This window comes from Castor canadensis, chromosome 2 (assembly GCF_047511655.1).
Source record: "Castor canadensis chromosome 2, mCasCan1.hap1v2, whole genome shotgun sequence".
Classification (NCBI taxonomy): Eukaryota; Metazoa; Chordata; class Mammalia; order Rodentia; family Castoridae; genus Castor; species Castor canadensis.
The window spans coordinates 96848102-96866215 of NC_133387.1; the positions used below are offsets into that span (position 1 = coordinate 96848102).

At 37.3% G+C, this 18114-nt stretch overlaps 1 protein-coding gene across 5 annotated transcripts in view; it reads right to left on the reverse strand.

Moving 5' to 3' along the window:
* The window catches only part of Amph (amphiphysin), a 235512-nt gene that overhangs the window by 44635 nt on the left and 172763 nt on the right, over nt 1–18114 (reverse strand). For 3 of the 5 annotated variants that reach the window (XM_074065351.1, XM_074065352.1, XM_074065348.1), the window contains exons 8-12: nt 17647–17722; nt 16916–16998; nt 14560–14698; nt 13246–13374; nt 35–151 (exon numbers count right to left, since the gene is read on the reverse strand). In XM_074065351.1, coding sequence (XP_073921452.1) covers nt 35–151; nt 13246–13374; nt 14560–14698; nt 16916–16998; nt 17647–17722 — 544 coding nt within the window. Of the gene's footprint in view, nt 1–34; nt 155–13245; nt 13375–14559; nt 14699–16915; nt 16999–17646; nt 17723–18114 lie in introns of all 5 variants that reach the window. The other 2 variants (XM_074065349.1, XM_074065350.1) reach the window with 1 other exon arrangement.

Consider the following 18114-nt stretch of genomic DNA (forward strand, 5'->3'; position numbering starts at 1 on the left):
TATCATGAATAAACATCCAAAAATCACTTGGTACCTGAGACATGGGTGAGTGAGTCACTCCAGCAGAACCCACAGGTGCCACCTCAGGCTTGAAAGGGTCAAAGTCCAGATCTAGCAAAGTCTCCTCTTTCTTCACCTCTGGGATATCGTTCTGCTAAAACAAAAACAAAACAAACCATTTATTGGCTTGAACCTGTTATGACTTACTTCATGATATACCTTATTTGAAATCCCTCTAATATCACTGTTTGGTATCCCCTAAGCATGCTCTCATAGTTTACCGTTTGCTGGCTTGACCGACCATGTGCTCCCAGGGTCACTCAGATTAATGTAGTGAGAGGAGAGATAACTACCTCTGATCAAGTATAACCAAAATATCCCTGGAACATACCCAAGGCTATACTTTCTATCTTTTGTTCATCTCCAAGTCCAGCCAACAAAGCATGTCTAAGAGAAGTATCCAAATATCACCAAGATGTGAGGAATCTCTTTTTGTTAGCTCAGAAAATACAGATTAAACAAAAAATTACAGATGACCAGAAAGATAAAAAGGGCCAAGACTAGGGCCCATTACAACAATTCACTGCTGTGATGATCCTTTATGATGCTAAAATTTAAACAGGAAGGAACCAATACATACTGCTGACCACATCTTATCTGCATCTTCCTCCCAATTGTGCCCTATCTCTTGAGTCAGTAATTGTATAATCCATATCAGTGTCTGTTTCCACCCTTTGTACGTGGGAGAAACAGTGAAAGGGAGAAAGAGAGAGAGCCATGTCCCTCAACTCAATCATTCCCTGAAAAATTATCCCTAACCCCTTAGCATTCTTAGAAAGCAGGTGAGCCAAATAAAGCATAGAATGAAAGTCCTGCTAAGTTAATAACAAAAAATCTATAATATCAAACAGAAACATTTGTTTATTTGCTTGTATCATGACATAGGAAAACAACATGGACTTGAAACCGGGTCTCTCTGGGGTCAAGGTTCACAGTCAAGGGCAGAACTGAGACAAAGTCTCCATAAACAATATCCCAGTAAAGAGAATTGGGGTTAGTTTCACACAAATCAAGTTACATGTTTTTGGTATTTGGTAAATTTCATTTTTGAACATTTTGTTTTCCAGAAACTGAAAGGTCACATCAATGGGTAAAGAATTTCATAAAAGTAGAAATGTCTGGAGAAAGAGTTTAAAGAACGGGAGTTGCTTTCATTAATATTGATCATAAACATAAGCTTTTCAAAACCTAGAAATGCATGAAAACTAGGGAAAAAGCAAAACAGATAACACCTTCTTAAACATATTCACACTCATCATAGAAGCAAAGCTGCTTATATGTCATGCTATTTGCCTTGAGTTTTCTATTCTGCAGCATGATTGCTCCTCATGTAAGTCTTAAAATTTCATAAGGACAATACTCTTCTGAAAACCCTTCATAGTTAATAATCACAATCACAAAATTTATTGCATTGTCCTCTTCAAAATCTGCATGAGCTTTGTTTTCCACCAATGCTTGTATTGGTCTCCATTATATTTTTGGCTTATATAACAAAAAGGATGTGCTAGGTACTGCTCCAAGAACTTGTTGCACACAAACATTACCCCATGCCAGTGCCTTTAAAGCAGTGACTTTACTGTGAACTCCAAATTGCATTTTACCTTCATTCTCTAATATAATCCCTACAAAAACTCAAGGGTATCTTGTCATCATCTGGAAGAGTAAGAGTTGGTTGAATGATACCAATCTATTACCCTGAGTTCAGGTGCTTCTGACTCCAACACTTTTCCAGGCTGCAGCTGAGACTCATATCACATCTGTCAAATACAAACTCCAAAGACCTCCAGAGGAATCCTGCAGCAAATTCAGGCACATGACTATGTTCTTTATTCCCTTATGGGTCTAATGGATCCCCTTAGGGAGGCTCAAATGCAGATTTAGAGATCAAGGCTGAAAAGAAGCATTCAATTATAATGGGCTATGCTCAGATTTCAATAGCGATTAGTCTGGGTTTGCACCACAATTTTGTCATTTGCTAGTTGGATTTGCCAGGGCAATTAATTCAGCTTCTTTGAATCTCAATTTCTTCATGCATAAAATGCAGTAACTAATAACAAGTAGAATTACCATGAGTAATAAAGACAATAAATGCAGTACACATAACATGTAGAAGATACTAAAAATGGAAGCTACTGTTACTAATTATTAGGAATAACAATGTATTATCTGTAACTATGTAAAATTGCTATCATCAAATATCCATAGGATTCACTTGACCATCTTCAAAATGTGTTTTGGGCTTCTTCAGGCTCAACTTCTATTAGTTACCCTCTTTATCTTGAGGGCTATCCTTTAAGCTGCACACCTCATGCTTTGATAGAGCTACAAAAAGAGCAAAAACGGGTTGGTATTTCTATTTAAAGAGGCAGAATAGTGCTCATAACTTTGCCATTGTATGTTGAAACATAGTGCAACATAATTTCCCTTAACACAGCAAGAGAAAATTGGTATTTTCCCACCCCTTTCACTTACATTGCCTTTAGAGTAAGTCTGGTATGGTACCAGTGTTCTTAAGTTTTGGGGAAACTTGTTCTTAAGTGCTATTTTACCAACAAAAGTCTGGAAGAGGTGATCTGGAATATGCTTCTAAAAAAGGAGACAAGCTGTAGAAACTACAGCGGGGGAGGGGGGAGCCATCCAATGGCCAATTCTGATCATCTTCTGCTACAGACATCCAAGTTTATCAAAGTACTAGACTACTTCTAGTTGAACAATGCCTAGCCTTGTCATAGCTTCATGACAGATGGGTTTACGTCCCTGTTCCTTGTCTTGGGATTGACCTTATATCATGATTTTGTCAATGAATATTAGTTAATATTATGCAAACAAAGTCCTGAATTGTGCTTGCAGGGTCAAATTGATTCTTTTTCTCTGATATTCACAATAAAAAGTACAGTCTTGGATAGCTATTGGTCCAAGAAGAATGAAAGACACATGGATACTTAAACTTATCAAGCATACTTAAACTTATCATAATCAAATTTCCCAAAACCAGTATTAAAATGAAATTCTTAAAAGGCACCAAAGGGAAAAAAGAAGATATGTTACTTACAGAGGAACAATTAAAAGATAGCAAGAAGATTTCATACCACAATTAATAAAAGCAAAAAGATAGTGGAAAACATTTGTAAAGTTATGAAAGGAAAGCACTGCCAACTTAGAATTCAATGGCTTTGAAACTATTTTTTAAAAAACAAAAATGAGCCAGATGCAGGGTGTGCACCTGTCATCCCAGCTACACAGGAGGCTGAGATTGGGAAGATTGCAGCTCCAGGCCAGCTCAGGAAAAGTTCATGAGACCCCATCTCAACAGAAAAAACTGTGCATGGTGGTGTACACTTGTCTTCCTAGCTATGGCAGGAAGTTATAAATAGGAGGACTGTTTTCCAGACCGGCATAGGCCAAAAGTGAAACCATATCTCAAACGGCTGGGACCATAAAGGGCTGGGAGCATGGCTCAAGTGGTAGAGCACCTGCCTACTAAGCACAAAGCCCTGAGTTCAAACCTCGGTACCACCAAAAATAAAAAGAAATGAATACTTTTTCAGACACACACACACACACATAAAAGAATTAATTACCATTAGAGCTATATTACAGCTAAAGTAAAAAGATATCCTTCTGGCAAAAGGATAAGAGCACATAGAAAACAAATCCAAAAAGGAGATGAAAAGCACCAGAATTGGTGAGTATATATGATTTACTCAAAATTTACATGTCTTTAAAGGATAGCTACTGCTTAAATAAAACTACTTACAAAGTAATATAATTGGAGTTTATAACATAGGTAAGAGTAAAACTCATGACAAAATAGCACAAAAAACTGGAAGAAAAGAAATTAAACTATGCTATTTTAAGATTTTTATACTATACCTGAAATAGTATAATACCAATTAGAGGTAGAATATAGTAAGTTAAAATGTATATTATAAACCTTAAAGCAATCTCAATAACAGCAATACAGTAAATTACAGACAAAGAGCAAAGAAAATGAGTAATAGTAATGATGATGATGTTCAATTACTCCAAAAAAATGAAAAAAAAAAACAGGCAGAAGGATTTAAATGATCATATCACATAACAGAATAAAAATCTCAGGTGCTAGATTAAAATCTTGCCACAAAAGTAATCACTTCAAATTCAAATGATCTAACAGTGCAATCAAAAGGCAGAGATTATCAGAGTTGATAAAAAGCACCTAGATTCTGTCTACAAGATAGTAACTTGAAATATAGAAACAAGTTCAAAGTAAAGGGTTGCAAAAAATATATCATGCAATCTAACTAAAAGGAATCTAGAGTAGTTAGGTTAGCATCAAAATAATTTAATATCAAACAATTTTACCATAGGTAAATAATGCCATTTCCTAACAAAAAAATGTCAATTCCTAGACACTTACACACTCAACTAGAGCTTCAAAATACACAAAACATAAAACCAAGATACTGCAAAGAGAAATAGAAAAACAGGTAACCTTATAGGAAATAATTTAATATTCCTCTGTCAGTTATAAAAATGGTAAGAAGGAAGAAAATCAACAATATTATAAAACCTTTAGGCAACATATGCAACATATGACCAAACATGATTGAATTTATACCTATAAGACCTCCACCTAACAGTAGTAGAATATACATTCTTTTCAACTGAGCATGGAAATATAACACGAGAGACAATATTCTAGTACACAAAATTTTACGAATATTCCAGTCATTCAAAGTATGCCCTCGGACACTAGAATCAAATTAGAAGTAACAGAATAGACTCTGGGAAACTCTACAAATATTTGGACTATCTAGAATGAACTCTAAAAATCCACAAGCAAAACACTTCTAAACAATGAGTCAAAGAGTAAATCAAAGTGGAAATTAAAAATATGTAAATTTAATGAAAATGCAAACAAAATTTGTAGCTTATTCCAAACAAGAACTTAGGGGAAATTTATAGAACTAAGTCTCTATATTAGAAAAACAAAGAAAGCACTCAAATCAGTAACCTCAGCTAATTTCTGGATTGTAAACTAGAAAAACATTAAAATCTAAAAAGCAAACAAAACCCAAAGTGAAGGGGGAAATTATGCAGATCAGAGAGGAAATCAATGAAATAGAAACAAGAGAATGAGTAAGCAAGACAGAAAGAATTCATAAAACCAAAAGCTACCTCTTTGAGAAGACCAATAAAGTTAATAAACATTTATCAATAAAATTATTAGCTTGACTGATCAGGAACAAAAAAGAGTATTCAAATTGCTCACATGAGGAATGAGAAAGGAAGCATCATCACAGATTCTACAGATATTACAAAAAAAATAAGGAAATATTATAACCCACTTTATTCCAAATACTTTTGAAACTTTAGATGAAATGGACAAATTACATGAAAAATATGAACTACCAAAGTCACTTAAGAAGACATAGATGTGCTAGGTACCAGTGATTCACATCTGCAATCCCAGCTATTTGTGAGGCTGAGATCAGGAGGACTGTGATTTGAGAACAGCCCAGGCAAAATGTTTGCAAAACCCCATCTCAACCAACAGCTGAGCATGGTGGCACACACCTATCATCCCAGCTTACTTGGGAGGTATACATGCACACACATGCTCATGCATGCGCACACACAAACACACACACGGTGATTTCTTAAATCATAATGTATTATTATAGTAAGCCAGACTGCCATGAGGCTATAGCTACTACTTCTTCCAGAAATTTTTCATCTTTTATTCTTATATTAAGCATATTTTGATGCCTGCTTAGCATGTGTGAGGCCATGAGTTCAAGCCCCAGTACTGCCTATAAACCCATATTTTGAGAATGTTTATTATATTCTAAGTATTGTACTAATCTCTTATAGAGGAGGGCAAATAGGAAGTTTAATATGGAAAGGATAAAGCTTTTAGAAACAAGGCTGATTAAGAGTTATTTTTCATGCAATGTAAATACCTTTCACTTACAGGTCATAAAATAACTTGCAATTTCTAACAGTGAGTGACGTTTTAGCATGTCATCAATAAATATGATGAAGTAGTGGCCTAGAGAAAGCTAACTTCATGGTTGGGAGCCTATTACAAGATTGCTACAGACAAAGCATTACAATTAATGTGAATAATGCAATTTTCTATAGGGTATTGACAGGGTCTAAGCACTTTAAATTTCCAGTCTTGACACAGAACATCTTTCATTAATATAAAATGATGTTGGTCAAGTGTTTGTTCCACAGCATTTATTATACAGAGAGTCAAAAGAATAATACAAGGCAAATCTTTTTACCCTCAACCTAGAGTAATCAGTTGTTCTCCTGATGTCAATTTATATGACCCTGCAGTGCCCTAGGAGTTGACACACAATAAACTCAGCTTTCTAGGGCACTGTTTCCCTAGTTGTTTTGCATTTGTTTGCATGGAACAAGTTGGTCAATTGCAAAGTTATTTTTAATGTAGCATGTCATGGACTTTGTACATTGCTCTTACATACATTGTGACTAAGTGTGAAAGTTAACAGTAATGAGAATAGGGTAATAAGAATAGGCAGGATAAAGCGTAGGATTAGAATGAAGTTCTGTTAAAACTAGTGGTTTAGCAGATGGCTAAACTGGTTATGTTAAGACCTTCCTATCACTGGATGCTGATATTTACTAATAATATTGATGATGCCAACAACCTGAAGAACTCTACAAATTTTGAAAACCACATAAATTCTAGAGAATGTGCATCCTAGACATTGAGGAGAGGTGTAGATAAACAGGTTTGATTGTGTACTGGCTGTCTAGCATACGCTACCTTTCAAGTGCTGGCACAAGGTGTCTGTGGTAGAATACTTTTCATGTCCGCCCACAGACAGGTTCGCTCATCTACACAGCAGGGATAATGACATGTACATCACAGATTTCATGATAAGATTAAATCACGTGGATGTTGCACGTAACATATCAGGAATGCAGATATTTTGTTAGAAGATCTGGAGTCTGAGAACCTTGCAGATTGTGAGGCCAGATAACGAAATGGTTTAGAAATATTTTTAGGACACCAGATGATAAGTGAACTGCATTGCTTAGCTATCCTTGCTGAAGAAACACAGCAACGATGTTGACATCCCCCATGATAGTAAATTAACTGAATTTTGGCTTGAAACACCTTGAGTAATTTTCTGCCTTACAATTTCCATCTTATTAATTCTTTCTGTATTAAAATAATGTTAACATGCTTACTTTGAAGAATTACGAGTAAAATGAGTCAGCTGATCCAAAAACATGTGACAATGTAAAGAAAAGCCAATGTCCTTATTCCATACAAGGTTACAGACACCCAATTTGTGAATGGTGTATGCGTCTATACCAGCAGGCTGGGCTCATCTGGATTGCAGAGGTGAAAGGGGTCTTTTATGGACTGATTTTACAAGCTTAGTATCTATTTCTATTTGATTGGCTAGGAAAAATATGATGGTTTCACAAACTTAAAATGTAAGATTCAGTGATGGGCTAGAAAACAGATATTTGAGGGTAAACTTAATGGTGCTAAATTGGTCACAACACTCACAGAACTGAAAGTGTGCTCATGTCTTGCCCCAAGCACTGCACACATTTCACAGGAATGATGGACACAGCCTAGGGGAATAAACCTGGATGTTCAAAGAATAATCTCTCTGCATCAAAGAGAAAATACGTAACATCTTTGCTGAGAAAAGTCTCAGGAAAAATAGTTGGGGATATCTGCTATGAAAAATTTCTAAAACAGACAACTTTTTCTTCCTCTCTGCCACTGGGCATAGAAGGACCCCACCACCTCTGACCCTGCACCTCAGGGTGCCCTGTACTACTGAGCACCTTTCTTGAAATTTTCTGAGTCCCCCTCTGGAGACAGGGATCAAGTGTAGCTGGCAATGCTGTCTGTTCAGGGAACCACACATCTGCACCAGGACCTCTATAGAACCTGGTCCCTATTTCTTCTATTTGAGCATCTTCAACTCCATTCCATATGTACTAGAATACTGCAAGAACTCTGGGGCTCATAGCCAGAGAGCTGTCCCAGAATGTGGTGCTATTTGCATGAGGACAGCTGATGAGTACACTGATCCCTGAGTCTGCCATGACATTTCACTTATGGGATCCCATGAGACTGCCACCAGAATATTGCTGATAAGCACATTTCAAGCGACCCAAATTTTTATATGGGTTCTCAAATTGCTTAGGCCCCATAATCCCTAAGGAAGACTCTAGAGGGAGGGGAGATGAATACACTGGATGTAAAATCAAGCATCAAGTTAGACTAAAAAACAGTTCAAAACATTTTCTGAGGAAAAGTGAGAGAGGATCCTGCATATATACATACATGTGTGTATACACAATTGCTACCAACACACTGAAAGCTGTTAAACAACACAGGATATAGGGAAAGGGAGAGGAAGTATAGTAGAGGAGTAGCAAGGCAAAAATCCCACTGAACAAGAAACAGATACCTAAACAATGAAGGACATGAATGAAAAACAGGTCACGCTAAGAGGAGGGCACTAACAGGAAGGAGATATAAAAGAAGGAAGTAAAGAAGGTGAATATGGTTCATGTACTTTCTATACAAGAATGAATATAAAATTTTTAAACTTACTGAAATCACCATAAGAAGGGGACCAAGATAGAAAAAGAAAAATAGAGGAGATGAACTAATTTGGGTTATAATACATATATACATGGAAATGTCATAATGAAACACCCTGTATAACTATCTTGAACAAACAAAACTGTCTTTTTTCTAAGACAGAGAACAAGGTAAAACAGGTCGCTTGTGGGGATGGTACTAGTGGAAGGGGGGAGAACATGAAGCAAGAATGAAGGAAGGTGAATATGGTAGAAATATTATGTAGTCATATATGTAAATGGAACAATGAAACATGTTGAAACTATTTTAAGAAGCAGAGAGGGATAAAGGACAATGATGGAGGGAATGAATCTAACCAAAACTTATTGTAAGCATTTTTGTAAATGTCACAATGTACCCCCAGTACAACAATAATATGCTAACAAAGATAAAAATAAAATAAATGAAATGAAAGTTCTGATATCAAAATAGAAAATAAAATGGAAGCTGTAACATCAAAAAAGTCTTATTTTTATGCATAGATTCCGTTTCCATGACATAGTATTTTTTAAATCTTCATTTTTAAAAATGTTTTTCCAAGTTCCCATTACCCAGGAACAGCAAGTTTGCACAGGGTAGGGGTAAGAAAGGGGGGCTGTTAGAGAAAGTCTGGCTTAAACAAGGCACTGTAAAAGCAGACAGTCCCTTTCCAGTCTTGTATGACCAGGGTCTCTTTTATCACAGGGTCTCAGATCATCAGTGTTCTTCAAGCACACATTTTGGAAACTGCTGTCTGAAAAGAATAATGCAGGGACACATATACAGAGGACATCTTCCTATTGAGGTTCTTGGTAGAGAATCTCAGTGAAGGATGAATTTGTTCTTTAGAAGTTTGATTTTTGTAAACAATGAACCAGGAAAGCAGGATAAGCCTTTTGGTCAATCCAGCCTCTCCCTGTGAGAAAGTGAAGGCCTCTCCTAGAGAAAATTCTATGCTATAGTCAAGGTTTGGGCCATTAGAGGGCTCTCTAGGCCTGATGGATTTTTATTTTCTATCCCAGACCACACCAAGGAGAGGATCACTGCTGTGGTAGACAAGAAACAAATGCATCAGAGAATGGATGTATTTCAACCACTGCATTTGTAGCTTCTGGGCAGGATTAGCAAAAAAAAAATTTTTCCCCTTTAAGTGCATGACAAAAATCAGCAAACTGAGGACATAAACTTATCTTCTAAATATAGGATAACTCATTTAGAAAAAAGTATCAAAACACCATTAAATGGACCGTTTGATGTTAATGTATCAGAGGGAAAACCTTTTCAGACACCTCTCAGCTCTCTAGTTTTTAGTACTTCCCTGTAGCATCTTGTTTTCTCCAAGAATTGCTGTTAATTCTCTTTTATCATTCATCTGTACACTGCAGACACATTATTTTCCAGATGACACAATTCATTTTCTGATAAGTCTTGACATACAATGCAATCACATTTCATATTATAAGCACATACATAAACATTTATGTGTCCAATAGACCTAGACATGGACCATTTAAGTCACATTATTTTTAAACAGGGCAATTATAAATGGTCAGTCATAACATAAACTTAGGTTGGCTGGATATTTCTCTGGAAGAAATCTATTAATCCACTGAGGTACTTCGTTACTGGTCACAGCTTTGTACCATGCAAAATTCTGACAGTTTAAAACAGTCATTCCCACAGTGGGATCGCAAGACCACAGCATCAGCAGCACCTGGAGCTCATTAGAGATGCAGATTCCTGATCCCAAACTTGCTGAATCTGGAATTGCTAGAAGGGTCAAAATAACACACAAGGCCTATTCACAGGCACAGAGGAACAAGAGACTAAGGAAATTGTTAAGACACTGCAGTAAAAGGTAGCACTTGTCTATTTCTAAATAAAGCTAGTTATCTTCCTCTATAACCCCAAAAGTAGACAGAAATATAAATCCTGCTTCACTTCCTCTCTTGACATGAGATGAGTGGCCATTAGTCAATAGAAATGCTTCATATCACATTCTGTGGTCCCACTGCTTGAACCAGGCTGTTTCTCAGATTCAGAGAAATAACAGAAACCCCCTTCTGTCTCCTCCCTAGATTAAAAGAAAATGACATAAATACAGTACACCCCCCCCCCCAAATGCACCCTCACAATGTCTCTGGTGGTTAGTTCTCTCAAATTCAGTCGGCACACTAGGGGACATGACAAACAGCCAATAGGTTATGAAAGGTGCTGCTGGGAGGCCCCTGTAAGGCACCAGCAAAGCCCAAGCTAGAGTGGGCTTCCAGTGAGTTGTGTCTAGGCAGGAGCCACAGATGGAAATGAGTGCTTCCATCTTTAAAGGATTCCTCTCCCTCCCCCCAACTCTTAAGTGTTTCCATCATTCTCTCTCAACAATACCAGCAAAAGTTAATGCTCCCAGAAGTACACAAGGGCCTCTCCTACCATTTGTAATTTTCAAAAGTGCTTTGATTCTCTACCACCCACCCCCACCTCGTTATGAAGGGTCCTTATCTAGGAGCCAACAAACTGAAAGTAAGAAAACATTTCAGAAGAAAGAACACTCTGGGACCTCATCTTTACTTCAAAACTTCTAAGTGTCATGTTTTCGCCACTTGAGTTGCCTCATCTCCGAGAAAAGAATGTTCTCAGCTAAGTACATAGGCTTCTAGAGGACCAAAGCCCCTACTTGTGGTGGAATTGAGAGGAGGCTTCAGGATGGCCCTGGTGAAAGCAACTGAGGAAAAGCATTATCACCCTAAAACACTTTCAATGTGAAAATTCATGTACCAAAAAAGAAAATGAAGCTAGGTAGTAGCAAAGGTAAGGCACAGTACAACTTGAAAATAAAGACTGCTGAAGTTTGGTGTCAGGGCAATTGGCAGGTGCTGGGTAAGATAATGTGGTCTAAGACAGCCATCCCTGGAGCAAGTGTACGTCCACTAACATGCAATCTGACCACACAGTGATAAACATACAATTCCCCTTATGCAAAGGAGCTGCTAAACCACACTTCAAACTCCTAGCTTATCAAAATCAACATCCTGTAAACACAACAGAAGGAAGAAAACAATAGCTCAAAGCACTATGCCTTTTAGTAAATGTCCTCAAAAGGGACGATAAATCATGATCTGCCACCACAATGCTCCTGAGATTGGATTTTCTGAGCTTCTTGTTATTATCAATTGACTACTTCAGTAATATCAATGGGATGTGATCAGAGCTAGGATATTAAACACAGTATTGTTCTGACATGCTCAGTGATTAGAGTATGGTGACAGAAACTCCTGCAAAATATAAATATTATTTCTGAGCCTGAGAGGAAATGGCATTGGCATGAATTTTCGGGGACTTTCACTTTTTTAATAGTTTTATTATATTTTGAATTAGAATACATTAATAATATGAAAGCATTTCATTGTGGTAATTCCATACAGGTGTATGGTGTAGCTTGAACAAGTCCATATCCTCTATCAAATTTTCATTCCCCCTTACTTTACCCCACATTTTACACAGTTTTTGGTGGGTTTCATTATACTGTATCCAAACATATACATGTAGCATACTTCCATTTACTTCACCCCTCTGTATCCTTTCCTTTCCCACTCCCCTGTCATGTTGACCCCCCAGATCACCCCATTCACATTCATGTCTCATTATCATTACCATCACCATTATCATCATCTAGATCCAGGTTCCACAACTGAGTGGGAATTGCAATGTTTAGCTTTTTGAGCTTGGCTTATTTCTTAGACAGCTGGTTTCAAGCTGTACTAGGAGCAGTTCTGGAAGACACGACTATTCTTGAGTTCAGGAAACAGTTGGCCAGTGGAACGGATAGGTCTTAAGGTTGACTATAGGCAAGACATGTGTATCCAGGTGTCTTCAAAGCAGTAGGAACCCTGACTTTCCCATTTACTGAGTCATACAAATGTTACAACCAAGCTGAAGAGCATAACGCTAACAATTATTCACTTACTTTTATCTTCCTAAGCTGGACTAGGAGTCAATATAAAAGAAACAGTAGATGGCACAAACATGAATTAATATATGTACAGATATTCACTGAAGTGTTGATGAAGCAACAGAGTAATTACAAACAACCTGTTGCCAAGAACCAGGGGCTGGTATATTTAATTGACAGAATACTAAGGTTAAATATGTCTTTCCTGAGACAATTATGAGATGAAAAAATGCTCAGTAAGCTTGTCAGGACTATGTAACAGTTCAATCTGAATTTCAAAGTGACAAATGATACAGACTTAGGGAAAAAAACCTAAAAGAAAATAGACCAAAGTGCATTAGTGGTTATGTCACAGTGGGATAATTTAAGTGATTATAAAAATTCATCATTTTATGCTTTTTAGCATTTTTACAATTTTCTGCAATAACTATGTATTACTCTTAATAAAAATAAGAGTATTCAAATACTGTACATCTTCCATTTAAGAAGCCTTAAGACACACAAAGTAATTAAGACAAACCTGAGTGACAGCTAAAATGATATAGTGGCCACTTTCTCTAGGGCCAACCCGACAGTCCTTGCACCAAGGTACTTTCATAGGCATCCCGGCTCTGTACCCAGAACTCACCTGGGAAGGAGTTGTTACACTGATTTCTGGAACAAAGTTGTCCTCAAAGAAATTGATGATGTTCTCCTGCTGCAGTTCCTTTGTCGGGGTGACTTTAGGCAGAGGTGGGACAGGGGGACCCTTCCTTGTCTAGGGAACATTAAATATAAACAAAAAAGCAGCAAAAGATGTTGGTTGAGACACAAAGAAATGTCACAGGGACAGAGCTAGATGGACAGGCTGATCTCCAATTAAAACTTAGATCACTGTTAGATATAAGTCTTCTTGATTTAAGCCAAGAATGCTGTGTTCTTGGGTGCCTCTCTGAGCAGGGTTAAGCACTGGAGCAATAGGAAAAACTCAAGCCATGAGATGAATCCATTCATCTAAACACAAGCACCAAGCACAGGACTCCAAGGTCTATAAGGTCAAACTGAGGCAATACCATCTTTGAGCTAAACTGGAAATGATTTCTTACTTTAGCAAAAACTTAGAATTTTGAAGTTAAAATCAAGAAAGCTCTTCCTTGAATCAGTGATACAAACATAGGCAACTTCCATTTCACTTTCCACCATAAGACTTTGAAATAAGAACTTTTAGAATCTATTATATTTATCTTCTTATGACTTTCCTTAGATTCTACCATAGTCACAGAAGTTTGAACTGGACTAGGAACTTCAAATTTTCCTACAAGAATTTTATTTTCACTCCAACTAGGTAATGTAAGGGTGGCAATTTTTCTTTTCCAACCCTTACTGCTTCTTTTCAATCATTTGTTCCACACAGTTTTGTTGAGTGGATACTCATGTGCAATGCACCATGGGTGTTATAAAAATATGAAATAATGCACAAACATAAGTGCTTTCCTTGACAGTACTTGCTTCAAGTATAACCTAAAGCGCTAGAAAAGAGGTTTCAGGTAGAATTAAGAAGAGCTTTGGAAGACAAGATTCTTTTTTTTTTTGCAGCCCTGGGGATGGAACTCAAGGCCTCTTGCATGCTAGGCAAGTGCTCTACCACTGAGCAACATCCCCAGATTTTGAAAGATAGGATTCTGAGTGGAAAAGATGGTAGAGGAGGACCACATTGTAGCCTGAGGAAGCTGAGGATATGGTCAGAAGTCCTAAGATTTAAACTCAGAGCACAGGAGGAAGTATAAACATCAAATGAGAAAAACAGATGGATTCATTAGTGTTAATCACAATGTCTAAGTCTCATGCCTCAGTCTCCTCAACTGGAAACTTCTCTTACTTCCTTCACAACATGGGATGTTCCTGGATGGGGTCACCACACCATTAGTTCTCCCACACTCCCAGTTGTGTGCCCTTTTCCTACCTGTGAAGGCGATCTGGGCCGCACTGGTGCAGGAGATGCAGGTGCTAGCGTGTGATTAGGACTGGCTGTTGGGCTTGGCAGGGGCGAAACCTCCTCTGGTGGTGATGGTGTCTTTGCAATACGGAGAGGTCCAGAATCACTGTGTGAACACAGGGGATCAAGCAATGACCTTCTAAGAAACAGGGCTCATTCAATTAGAGGTTCTCCAGCCCAGAAAAATTTTGTCTATAATTTTGTACCCCCTTTTCCAGGTTAATTCTGGTTAGTAGAATCAGTGATGGTAATAACTGTCCATTTATTGTCCCCTGTGAGTCAGATTCCATTCATATATTATCTCTTTTCTTCACAAGAACCATGCATTATTGTCCCCACTGTACAGGTAAGAAAAATGGAGCATAGAGAGGTTAAGGAAAAACCCTAAAATCACTCCATGACTTAGTGCAGCTGAACTCGAGTCTTAGTAATGCAAGCCTCTTTTTTTTCTAATATGCCAAAAAAGCTCAGAAGAACCTTCCAAACTTAAACTGAATTAATTTAACTAGTTTCAGTTTTGATGTACAAGAGAATCTTAGCATGTCACAATCTATTGACAAACCTACCCAGAAAATTGTAAATTTTGTATTGAAAGGCATCTCAGAAGAGTATTAATAAATCCTTGGTAGGATTTTTGATAAAAATCAGAAAATTAATTCACTAATTCTTTCCTTCTACATATTATGAAACAGTGACTCAACTCAGACACCTTGAAATGTGCAAAAAAAAAAAGTGATGAATGAGATTCACTAATGTTTGCTGACAGCCCACCATGTTCTTGGTACTAGGCCAGATGCTTGGGAACAGCAAAACACGATGACTAAGACAGCACTCAGGACACATCCTAGTCTCTAAGAATTTCTAAAGACTATAGCTAGAAGGAACAGAGTCAGTACCCTAAAATAAGAGCACAAGCATAGCAGCTTTGTGTACATATTCAAGGGCAAACAGAACAAAGTCTTTTTAGATAATAGAGACCACATGATTAGGGCTACAAGCCAGAAATCATGGCTCTTATGGGAAACACAGTCCATCTATTATCTAGAGAGGTTCCACCAAGCTCACTCACCACCTTGTTCTGCAGAGAAATGTTGGAAAAAATTAAAAGAACATTTGTTAAGTGGTCAAGACCCTGCTTTCTTTCTCCTCATTTTGTCTGATTTAGCAACCCTAAAATTTTCAGATGTAGGTATGCATTAGTTTATAGGGAAAACCCCTTAATTTTTAGTGAATTGCATTTTAATGACATCAATTTTGATATACTTGTGCTAAATCTTCCTTTGTTTCCAGCTCAATATTAAAATAACCATATTGGAACACTAACAGTGCCTTTTCATGTGTTCTTTTAGGTAATATTCTTTCCCTTAGAGAAAGAAAATATGCTTACTGCCCACTTAGGACAGCAGTCATAACAGGGAATACAAGGATAGCCAAACCAAAGAGCAAGAAATAAGAAAAATGGCAGTCTCCACAGTGTCCAGGCACTGACATATGTAGATACTGGTGTATGTTATGAATATGTGTGTCTATAAATGCATGTGCATAAGTGTTTTCACTGTTTGATATTAAACTCACAACTACACCATGTCAGGATGGCCTATAGCTTTAGAGGTTATTTAGTTTAATGGTATCTTACTTTTTTTTACATATTAAAAAGATATGAGCTCTTTAACCAAAGCAAATTAACTACAGAGGCATAAAACTGAAAACTGGGGCTTTTGACTTCCATTTCAATGCTTTCTAAGCTGCATTTTCTGAGTATACAGGGATGGAATGACAGAGATTCCAAAATCACAAAAGAAAGTTGTTATGAAGCCAAACCGTGGCAAAGTGGACAATTCACCTATGAGTCACTGGGCTCTTGGTGGATTTGAGTGTCACACTAATATCAATAATGTGCATTTGCCAGAGAAATGCCAAAACAGAGGTAAGATGATCGTAAGGTCTCTCCTACCTCTTTCTTCTCCCAAACTGGGTAAGAATCAGTACTCAGTGATGGATTTTAAAAATTCCTTTCTTTTCCAGAGGAGGTAACAAATACACAAGAAATTACTGCAACTTCACACTATTGCTTATAGGCCTCATGTAAACCAAAGAGAGGCAGCTAGTTAATTTTATTGTGACATCAAAGACCCTAGTGGGATAACTGAAGGCCAGAAGTAAATGTGAAAGCACAAAAGTAAGGCTGCTGTCAGCCTTGGGATGGAGTCTAACTCCATTTAGACTTTTACAGGATGAATAAAATAGGTAGACTAGTCCACAGACTACATGAAGTGTCACAGGTACATGGAAATGAACTCTGCTTTTATGAGCAGCAGCCTACCTGGGGGCCCCTTGAATGGTGAAGGCCTTGTCAGCATGCTGGTCACCCAGTTTCGTCATCACTTCATAGAGTTTGTGGCAAAGCTAAGGAAACAGAAGTCATTTGTCTATTAGCTACAAGTCATCCTAGAGCCAACCCAGCAAATTCTCCCCAAGAAAGAAATTGTTTATTGAGAAAATAAGACTCTTATGAGAGTTAGGGTAGTCTTGGGATACTTGAAATTCAGTAAGGTGCAAATTTAAAATCCACATCAAAACTGAAATAAAAAACTAAAATAACTGAAAAGTATATATGTTTATTCACCAGAGTACAGAGTAGAAAACAAAAGCTTATTGTGCACTTTGACTCTACTAGAAATTAGTCACATAGCTACTCTGTCACACTAAGAAAATATCAATCAACAACAGAGCTGCTGATTATCTAAATATTTTGAGACCAATCTTTCCTCAGCCACAAGTACCACTTTGAAATTCCAATTTTATAAACCAGCTGAAAAGAAAAAACAAAATGATGCGGCTGAGACAAAACACTTAAAAGATAGAGAACTATGTGGTCACCAGAAAAAAAAGACAAGAGTACACATATTAAAGAATAAAAACACACTATTACAAGAAACATGCAAGGGGAGAATTTCTGTTTTTGGATAATGCTATGTCATCTTATTTGTTTCCAAAACAAATGTTTCTTTGCATACTTCTGCTCCATATGTAAAAATAATTGTCATCACTCACCACTGCAATTTCCTTATGAAACTTGGCCTCAAGGCTGGAGACGTTTTTGAAAGTATTGACATAAAATCCAACTCGTCTGCCATGTAGAAATGAAGAGGAGAAGAAGGGTAGAGGCCATTTAGCAAAAATGGATTTTTTTATGGCAGTGAAGCATATTAAAACAAGTTTTTTATACAATCATGAATGACATTGGATTAAATAAAATACTTAACCCACAGTATACCTGACTTTTCCTCATCTGGTAATGAACAGAAAATCATTTTTTGAAATAAGCACAGCCTCTGCTGAAATTGAGTTCCCACCCTAAGACAGTGGTTCTCAAATCCTTTGTGTGCACCCAGATGGCCTGGGATGCTCGCTCTGTCTCAGTAGGTCTTGGGGTGTAGGCTGAGATGTATCATTCTAATAAGTGATGTCTAGGTGACTCTGATGCTCTATTCAGAAACATTACTTTTGGAACCACTGTCC